Source organism: Plasmodium reichenowi, chromosome 13 (assembly GCF_001601855.1).
Source record: "Plasmodium reichenowi strain SY57 chromosome 13, whole genome shotgun sequence".
NCBI lineage: Eukaryota > Apicomplexa > Aconoidasida > Haemosporida > Plasmodiidae > Plasmodium > Plasmodium reichenowi.
The window spans coordinates 1,931,963-1,941,962 of NC_033658.1; the positions used below are offsets into that span (position 1 = coordinate 1,931,963).

At 17.8% G+C, this 10,000-nt stretch overlaps 3 protein-coding genes and 1 non-coding gene across 4 annotated transcripts; 3 read left to right on the forward strand and 1 right to left on the reverse strand.

Moving 5' to 3' along the window:
- Positions 1 to 464: 464 nt before the first annotated feature.
- Positions 465 to 1,726, reverse strand: PRSY57_1350300 (putative membrane protein; the record flags this gene model as incomplete). Its single annotated transcript, XM_012909427.2, has 2 exons — positions 465 to 1,108; positions 1,279 to 1,726. 2 exons carry the CDS (start codon positions 1,724 to 1,726, stop codon positions 465 to 467), a joined length of 1,092 nt encoding a protein of 363 aa, XP_012764881.2.
- A 2,455-nt stretch (positions 1,727 to 4,181) lies between these two features.
- Positions 4,182 to 5,505, forward strand: PRSY57_1350400 (60S ribosomal protein L17, putative; the record flags this gene model as incomplete). Its single annotated transcript, XM_012909428.2, has 3 exons — positions 4,182 to 4,221; positions 4,472 to 4,740; positions 5,203 to 5,505. The coding sequence occupies 3 exons, from the start codon at positions 4,182 to 4,184 to the stop codon at positions 5,503 to 5,505; spliced, it is 612 nt and encodes a 203-aa protein (XP_012764882.1).
- On the forward strand, positions 4,902 to 5,046 carry PRSY57_1350500. The gene has a single exon (XR_002204087.1). It is a non-coding gene; the product is annotated as a small nucleolar RNA snoR21 (small nucleolar RNA).
- A 1,940-nt stretch (positions 5,506 to 7,445) lies between the features above and the next one.
- On the forward strand, positions 7,446 to 8,951 carry PRSY57_1350600 (glycerol kinase, putative; the record flags this gene model as incomplete). The annotated part of the gene is made up of 1 exon (XM_012909429.2): positions 7,446 to 8,951. The coding sequence occupies one exon, from the start codon at positions 7,446 to 7,448 to the stop codon at positions 8,949 to 8,951; it is 1,506 nt and encodes a 501-aa protein (XP_012764883.2).
- Between the last annotated feature and the right edge of the window lie 1,049 nt (positions 8,952 to 10,000).

Consider the following 10,000-nt stretch of genomic DNA (forward strand, 5'->3'; position numbering starts at 1 on the left):
AAATAAAAAAAAAAAAAAAAAAAAAAAAAGAGAAAAAAAAATATATATACATAAAGAATATATATACATCGAAATGTGTTAATATATAAATAAATGCATATATATATATTATATGTTTTCTTTTTTTTTCTTTTTTTTCTTTTTTTTCTTTTTTAATTTATTTTACATAATTTTTTTGCCTTTTATTTTTCTTTTTGATTTATAAAAGTAATATAATATTTTATTTTTTTTTATTTTTTTGTAGTCTCATAAAACAAAAATTTTTTATCCTTCATTTATTTTTATCACAGACATAAAATTATTATATTTTTGTTAAAAAAGTTTTTAATTAAGTTTTATTAGACCTTACAATAAATACATATATATATATATATATATATATATATATATATATATTTATTTATTTATTTATTTATATTTATATTTGTTCTTCTTTATTTATATTGGTTGTTAAAAAAAGAAAATTAGATGGAATCATCATTATGCCATTTCTTATATTTATGTTTCCTTTGTATCATTGTATCTATGAAAAAGTACATTATGAAGTTAAAAAAGAAAGGTAATATAATCATTACTAGTAAAAGTTTAACTTTCGTATCCTTAATAAAATCTATAGTATATATGACGAAAAAATTAAATAAAGGAAATAATACAAAAAAAAATATTAATGTAATAATTTTAGTTGTTAAGATAACAAATATCCACAAAATTATAGATGGTAAGAAATTTATGTCTTCATATTTTTCTCCTATATTTTTATAAAAGTTAAAATCGTACATACTTTTTTCCTTTTCATATGTAATTATTTGTTTATTACTATTTTGAATATTTTCATATTTTGAAGAAGCAAAAATGTCTGTATGTGTTTTATTATTTAAAAAATTTAAATCATATATATTTTTTTTTTCTTGCTCATGAATATTTGCTTCTAATGTTACCTCTTCTTCATAATCATGATATGTCTTGAAATAATTCCTATATATATCTTCCTTCTCTTTATCATTATTATTATTATATCCTTTGTAAAATATGTTATTATTCTTATCTTTACTTATAATATTTATTATATTTGTAAGTTCTTTACTAGGTCCCACTTTATTATCGTCCTCTACAAAATGTACATTAAATGGAATATATGAGCATCTTTTAAAAAAAATAATATTAATTTGTATAAATAAATAAATAAATAAATATATATATATATATATATATATGTATGTTTCATTATTATTATTGTTGTTGTTCTTCATATGTTAGTTTCTTTTCTTTTCTTTTCACCTGAATTATTCATGAAATTTAAAAAAGATGAATAATGTGAGAGAGCATCAACAGGCTTATAAATATGAGAAATGGAACTATTTTCTAAATATCCATTTCTTACTTTAATAAATTTATATAGAGCAAATATCTTATATTGTAAATATAATCCCAAGGTTATATCAATAATTGTATGAATAAAATATATAGAGCATTCATCCATATGTATGTTATACATATATAATAAAATATCGTATCGAAATAAAAGAATACATAAACATATATTTACTAAATGAAGTGTTATAGAACCACAAGAAATAATAATTAAATCTTTTAAAAATATAACAAATAGTCTTTTGGGTTTTTCAAAAATATATTTTGTAAATAATATAGAAAGAGAAATACATCCCATAAACACTTGAATGAGTAAACCAAGTTCACCAGGAACAATATAACACATTTCCTTCATTCTTCCTTTAAGCAAGAAATATTAATATACATATATACATATATATATATATATATATATATATATATATATATATATGAGAAAACTTATTTCTTTTAATTTTGTTTTGGATATAGAAAAATATGACATTTTTAATAAAATTATTGGACAACAATAAAACGGAAAAATGGGGGTAACATATATATCTTTATATATATTGTATATTTTATTAATTTTGTCTTGTTCATTTTGTTATTGTTTTTTTTTTTTTTTTTTTTTTTTTTGTTGGTATTATTTTATATAATGAACAGCCAAAATGATCATATTGGTAAAACAAGATTGTTAGCAAATCAAAGTGCAGCTTTCGATTATTAATTTTTTTAAAGCATGCAAATAAAGGAAGACATGGTATATAAATATAAAATATATATATACATATATATAAATTAATAAGAATGGAAATGTATATAACATGTTAAATGTGTTATTAAAATAGTATATATGACGTAATTATAAATTTCTTAAAATTTATGGGGAAAATAAAGAATATGAACATATCTAATTATATGAGAAATATTTACATCAGTATACCTTAATAAGTGGATATTTATAAATTGAGAAAAAAAAAAAAAATTGTTTTAGATACACATAACTTTTAATATTTGTCTACGCCTTTTAATTTTGTTTAAAATATAAAAAAATCACTCGTATACACAAGTATGCATATGGAAGGAATATAATTAAACTTATAAAACAGAAGGACGACAAAAGGAGAAATAATTATTATGATAAATAGTATATAAAAAAAAATCAATATAATAAATTATTGGTACTTCCAATAAATAAATGAAGAAAAAAAGATTATATTAATATATTGGATATTATTGGTAGACTCTTACGAAAACTTTAAATGTTTTAATAAGCACAATGTTATTTGTTTAAGGGACTACTATATATAAATATATATATATATATATATATATATATATTTATATATATGTATCATATAACTTCGGTTTTGTTTTATTTTTTATTGTTTATTTTTTTGCGTAGCGGCAGGAGGCTGCTTTGTAATTTAATACATAATAATAATACAATTTGATAAAATATATATATATATATATTACATTTTTTTTTCTGTAATATTAATAAATATACATAAAATTGTGTACATAATTTGTGTTGATTATTTGATATTTATAAAAAATATAATAAATATAAATATATATAAATATATAATAATTATATATCAAAAAAAAAAAGAGAGAAAAATTAAAGGTATAAACATTATTTTATTTATCCGGAATATTTTGGCCCAATATATATTTATATATTATACAACTACTAAGATAAGATAAAAATTTTAAGATAATTTTAAAAAAATAAAATAATTAAAAATATATAGATATGAAGAAAAATCTTAATGATAATATATTTATATAATTAAAATATTATTTCCGTAATTATTTAGAAAAAAATCCCAATTTTGCGCTCTTAATAATTTTCTATATATAATAGGTGAAAAAAGCACTTTGCTCTCTCTTGTTGTGTACATATTACAATATATATATATATATATAATTATATATATTATATTTATTAACATAGTCTCAAAAAAAAAAAAAAAAAAAAAAAAAAAAAAATTATATATATTATATATATATTATATATATATATAATACTATATATATATAATATATATAAATATTCATATTATATAATAAATTATATATATATATAAATATATAATAAATATATTTTACTTATATGGTGAATAGCATATATATTATATATATATATATATTTTTGTATATTAAAAAAATATATATTTATTTTAGAAGACCTTATTTTTGTATATGAGAAATAAAAAAAAAATTAGATTACAATATATATTATATTTTAAATATATAATATTATATACAATATAATATTTTATATGTGCTTTTTTTTATTATTTATTTCTTTTATATATAATATTTTATGGAAAAATTATATATTATATATATATATATATATATGTATTTTATTTTGATTCATATAATAAATATAAATATTATATATTAATTTTATATATTATATATGATATATATATTTATTTATAAATATTTCATTATTTAGTTTATATATTTTCATTTTTTATTAATAATATTAAATATAAAAATATTATATAGTTATAATTTTTCTATATAAATATTTAAAAAAAAAAAAAAAAAAAAAAAAATATTCCATCTTTCATAAATATTAAATATATTTTTTTAATATATTATTTATTAAAATATATATTATTATTTTTTTAAAAATATATATATATATATATTATTTTAAGAAAAGTTTATATTTGAACGTTGAATATATATATATATATATATATATTTATATTTTGAACTATATTCATTTTTTTAAAGAAATTTTATTTTATTTTTTATAAATCCTTTTCTTATAATTTTTTTTTTTTTTTAAATAAACTTTTTCCGAAATGGTTAAATATGCTAAAAAAATAAGAAACCTTGGGAAATGTAATTTTATAAAAATATGATGAAAAAAAATATATATGAAGGAAAAAAAATATATATGAAGGAAAAAAAATATATATGAAGAAAAAAAAATATATATGAAGAAAAAAAAATATATATGAAGAAATATAATAATATGGAAATTTACGAAAAAATATATAATTATATTATATATATATATATATATATATTTTTATTATGTATAATGGTATAGTACTTATAAATTTATTATTTGTTTAATATATTATTATAGGTGCCAAGGGAGCAGGTGTTGATTTAAGGGTACATTTTAAAAATACATATGAAGCTGCAAGAGCTATAAGGAGAATGAAATTATTAGAAGCCAAGAAATACTTGAATGATGTTATTGAAAAGAAAAGATGTGTACCTTTCCGTAAATATAATGGTGGTGTAGGAAGAACAAATCAAGCTAAAGAATTTAATCATACACAAGGAAGATGGCCAGCTAAATCTTGTAAATTCTTATTGAATATTCTTGATAATGTACAAGCTAACGCAGAGGTAAACATTTATATGAAATAATTATATAATGTAATATAATTGTATAATAAAATGTGATATACATATATATATATATATATATATATATATATATATATATATATGATATGTATGGTTATAACGATTTTTAAATATAACATTATATCATATTATTATTATTTATTTTTATGATGAAAAGATGACGAGTATGAAAAAATTAAGAATATTTGTTATTATTTTTAAATATATGTTTTATATATTTATTAATGTATAATTAGTAATCTTAATTTTTATCATCATGATTATTTGAGGCATTTGACTGAAAAAAAAATAAATATAATAAAAATGATATATTTTGTCTTTTTTTTTCTTTTTTTTTCTTTTTTTGTGTATGTGTGTGTACATATAATTAAATTATATTATTAAGTATATATATTGATATGTATATTTTCTTTTTTTTTTGCTTTCTTTTTTTTCGTATAGTCAAGAAATTTGGATGTTAGTAAACTAAAATTAATTCATGTTATGGTAAACAAAGCTCGACCAGGTAGAAGAAGAACATACAAGGCACATGGTAGAATTAATCCTTTTATGTCATCACCTTGTCATATACAAATAATTGCAAGAGAAATTAACAAACCAGCCAAAAAATCTCTTTTATCAAATGCTGAGAAACAAAAAAAATTGCCCTTCAAAGTTACCTTAAAAAAATTAATTAAATTAAATATATCCAACCAAAATAGACTTAAAAACAAAAGCGTTAAAAAACAACAAACAGTTCAATAAATTGTATAATCATATATATATATATATATATATATATATATATATATATATATATTTATTTATTTATTTAGTTTTATATATCTATGTGTTTAATTTTTTTTTTTTTTTTTTTTTTTTCTTTCCAAAAAAAATTAATAAAATAAATTATTTTATGTAAGACCATTAATTAATTAATAAAATAATATAAAAATAAAAATTATTATAGTTATTTATTATATATATATATATATATATATATATATATATATATATATATATATAATACATCACGTTGTTATTATTATTATTAAATGTCTTAATATAAAAAACATAGTTGTATTTTATTTGCAAAATATGATTTAATGTATTTCTAATGTTATAAGTAACAAATGAAAAATAAACAAAATGCAAATATGATTTGTTAATAAAATCAACCATCTTGTTATATAGAACATTCTCTGTTGTAGGTATTTTTCTTTTATTATTTAAAGAAATAAAAATGGTTACGGCATACATACACACATATTCAAAACACATTACATTTTTAAAAATTCAAAAAAATATTGAATACCTCCATTAGGTACTTGTACATAAAAGTTTTGATAGACACACACTTATTGTATTTAAAAATTCAAAAAAATATTGAATACCTCCATTAGGTACTTGTACATAAAAGTTTTGATAGACACACACTTATTGTATTGAAAAATTCAAAAAAATATTTTTCATAAATAAAAATATGTATATATAAATATATAATAATTATAGGAAGTGTTCAGGTAGTTTTGTTTTCCTTATTATAATATATAACTCATGACAAAAATATATATATGTATATATTTTTATGGATATAATTAATATACTCAAAAAAAAAAAAACAATTCTTACATTCAAAAGAAAAATTTTAAAAAATAAAACATGTATAGTAAAAATGTGTCTTATTATATAAATAGTAACGACAATGTAGAAAAAAATAGGAAACACAATCCTTTCCATATTTACAAAATAACGATCAAAAAAAAAATTTTCTTTTAAATATTTTGTAAAATAAATATATTTTTTTTTTTATCTTCTTTTAATTTTGCAATCGGTGTTTTATTGTACATCCTATATTATGCACATCAATCATACCTGCGACAAATGTATAATATATATATATATATACAGATTTTTTTCCCAAATCCATATTAACAAAATTTTTAATTTTTTTTTTTTTTTTTTATATGAATTGAAGCATATATATATATAATATGGTTACTATAAAATTAAAAATATATATATATATATATATATATATATGTGTATATTTTTGTATTTATTAATGTTTCAAATAATTTTTTATAACAATTGTATTTTAATTTGAAAAACGAATTGTAACATGCGTTACAAGTTATAAAAAAATTTCACTTTTAAAATATAAATAAGAAAAATATAATATATATATTTATATTACTTATACCTTATAAAATACATGTTTATATAAATAAGTATATATTTTTTGTATATAAGTATGTATAGGAATATATATATTTATACATGTATATATTTTTAAATATATGTACAGATAAATATCTGTAAATATATATATGTATAAAGATATTTTTATAAAATTTTCACGTTATATGTAGGCAAATTAATTGCTGTCGAATATTTTAACTATTTTTTTTTTGTGTATGCTCAAATGTTTTCTTATTAAATAATATATTTATATTAATTCTTTTTTTTTTTTCTGTCGATAAGTTTTTTTTGTTATTCTTGTTTGAAATTATTCTCAAAAAAATTACCAAAAAAAATAAAAAACATAATACATACATAAATATATATATATATATTTATATATATTATTTTGTGAAGTTTTTCTACTAAGCTTGTCGGTCTTTTTTTTTTTTTTTTTTTTTTTTTTTTTGATATATTTCTAAAAAAAATATTATTTTTATATTTCATTTAAAAAAATAAATAAAATGAATGTCATATTAAGTATAGACCAAAGTACACAATCAACCAAAGTGTTTTTCTATGATGAAGAATTAAATATTGTTCATTCCAATAATTTAAATCATGAACAAAAATGTTTGAAACCTGGTTGGTATGAACATGATCCAATAGAGATTATGACCAACTTATATAATTTAATGAATGAAGGAATAAAAGTGTTAAAAGATAAATATACATCTGTTATAATAAAATGTATAGGTATTACTAACCAAAGAGAAACTGTAATTATATGGGATAGAATGACAGGAAAACCTTTATACAATGCTATAGTTTGGCTAGATACACGTGTAGAAGAACTTGTTACGGAATTTTCTGCGAAATATAATAATAATGATATTCAGAAAAAAACAGGAACTTACTTTAATACATATTTTAGTGCTTTTAAAATATTGTGGTTAATTCAAAACAATCCAGAAATCAAACAAAAAATTGATGATGGTACTGCAGTTATAGGAAATATTAATACATGGCTTATTTTTAATTTAACTAAAGGGAATTGTTATACAGATGTTACCAATGCTTCAAGAACTTTATTAATGGATATTAATACATTACAATGGGATGAAAAAATGTGTAAAATATTTAATATAACTAATATGTCTGTTTTACCTGAAATAAAAAGTAATTGTTCTAATTTTGGTTTAGTTAAGTCAGAACATGTTCCTGAATATTTAAATATTCCTATTACTGGATGTATTGGAGATCAACAAAGTGCATGCATTGGTCAAGCTATATTCGACGAGGGTGAAGCGAAATGTACGTATGGTACAGGTGTATTCCTTCTAATTAATACAGGAGAAAAAGTTGTATATTCTACATGCGGTTTAATTACTACTGTATGTTATAAATTTAATGATAATGATAAACCTAAATATGCTCTTGAAGGTTCTATAGGTACTGCCGGATCTGGAGTTTCATGGCTTCTTAAAAATAAACTAATTGATGATCCAAGTGAAGCCAGCGATATTATGGAAAAATGTGAAAATACAACTGGAGTCATTTTTGTACCAGCTTTCAGTGGATTATATGCGCCCAGATGGAGATCAGATGCACGTGCATCCATATATGGAATGACTTTTAATACAGAAAGAAGCCATATTGTAAGAGCACTATTAGAAGGTATAGCTTTTCAGTTAAATGAAATTGTTGACTCCTTGACATCGGATATGGGTATTGAAATGTTACATGTCTTACGATGTGATGGAGGTATGACAAAAAATAAACCTTTTATGCAATTTAACTCAGATATTATTAATACAAAAATTGAAGTTTCAAAATATAAAGAAGTAACTTCTCTTGGTGCTGCAGTTCTAGCTGGATTAGAAGTTAAAATATGGGACAGTCTAGATTCTGTTAAAAGTTTATTAAGGAGAAGTGACGCTGTTTTTCATTCTAAAATGGATGATAAAAAAAGAAAAAAAAAAACTTCCGAATGGAATAAAGCTGTCGAAAGGACATTAATACAGTTGTAATTTTATATATATTTTTCGGTTATTAATTGTTTATTCAAAAATGTATATAAAAATTTATACATTTTTTTAAAAAAAAAAAAAAAAAATATATATATATATATATATATATATATATATATATAATATTTTAACATTTTCATTATTTGTAAAATCCTTATAAATACAACATGATTTGTTTTGGTTATTAATTTGTTTTAATTTTACATTATATTGACTAATTCGTTGTATATATATATATATTATGCCTATTGAAAAAAAACTTGAAATAAATATAAAGATGAAATTACAACTATAAATAAAATTATATTATAATCTATTTAAATAACTTAAAAATTAATGGTTGTAAAATATTTAAATCTATAAAATTAGGATGTGTAATAGTTTTATATTTCTTTCTATTCATTATAATATTTCTATTAAAATGATATATATTTTTTTTTTTTAATTTATTATTTTCATTAAATAGGAAAATGTTTGATACAAAGCGAAAAGGATAAAAAATATAAAAATTACATATATAAAAATATTCTATATATTTTACGAATATATATATAAATCTATTTTCCTATATATATCTAAAATTATTTATAGATTCATTTTTATCCTTACAACAGTTTATTGTATATATATATATATATATTAAACTTTTTTTTGAGTCAATATATAGTTTATATGATTTTTTTTTTTTATTAAACTATTTATGAGTATATTTAATAATTTGGTATTTGTCCTTCAATATATTTTTCAAGAGAAAATATAGTGTATAATTATATATTATATTTTATAAATATATACACAATAATTATTTTAGAGTGCATAGTTTTTTAATAAATTAATTTTATTTATTTTTTATATTTTTATATTTTTTATTTGGGTTGAAGAACTGTGTGTAATATTTTTAATGAACATTAATAGATATGAAATATACATGCTATGAGGAAAATATATATTGAAATATTGTAGAATATATAATATATATATATATATATTATTTTATGTTCTTTTAATATAAAAGAATAAACATATCTTATTATTTATACATTGACAGG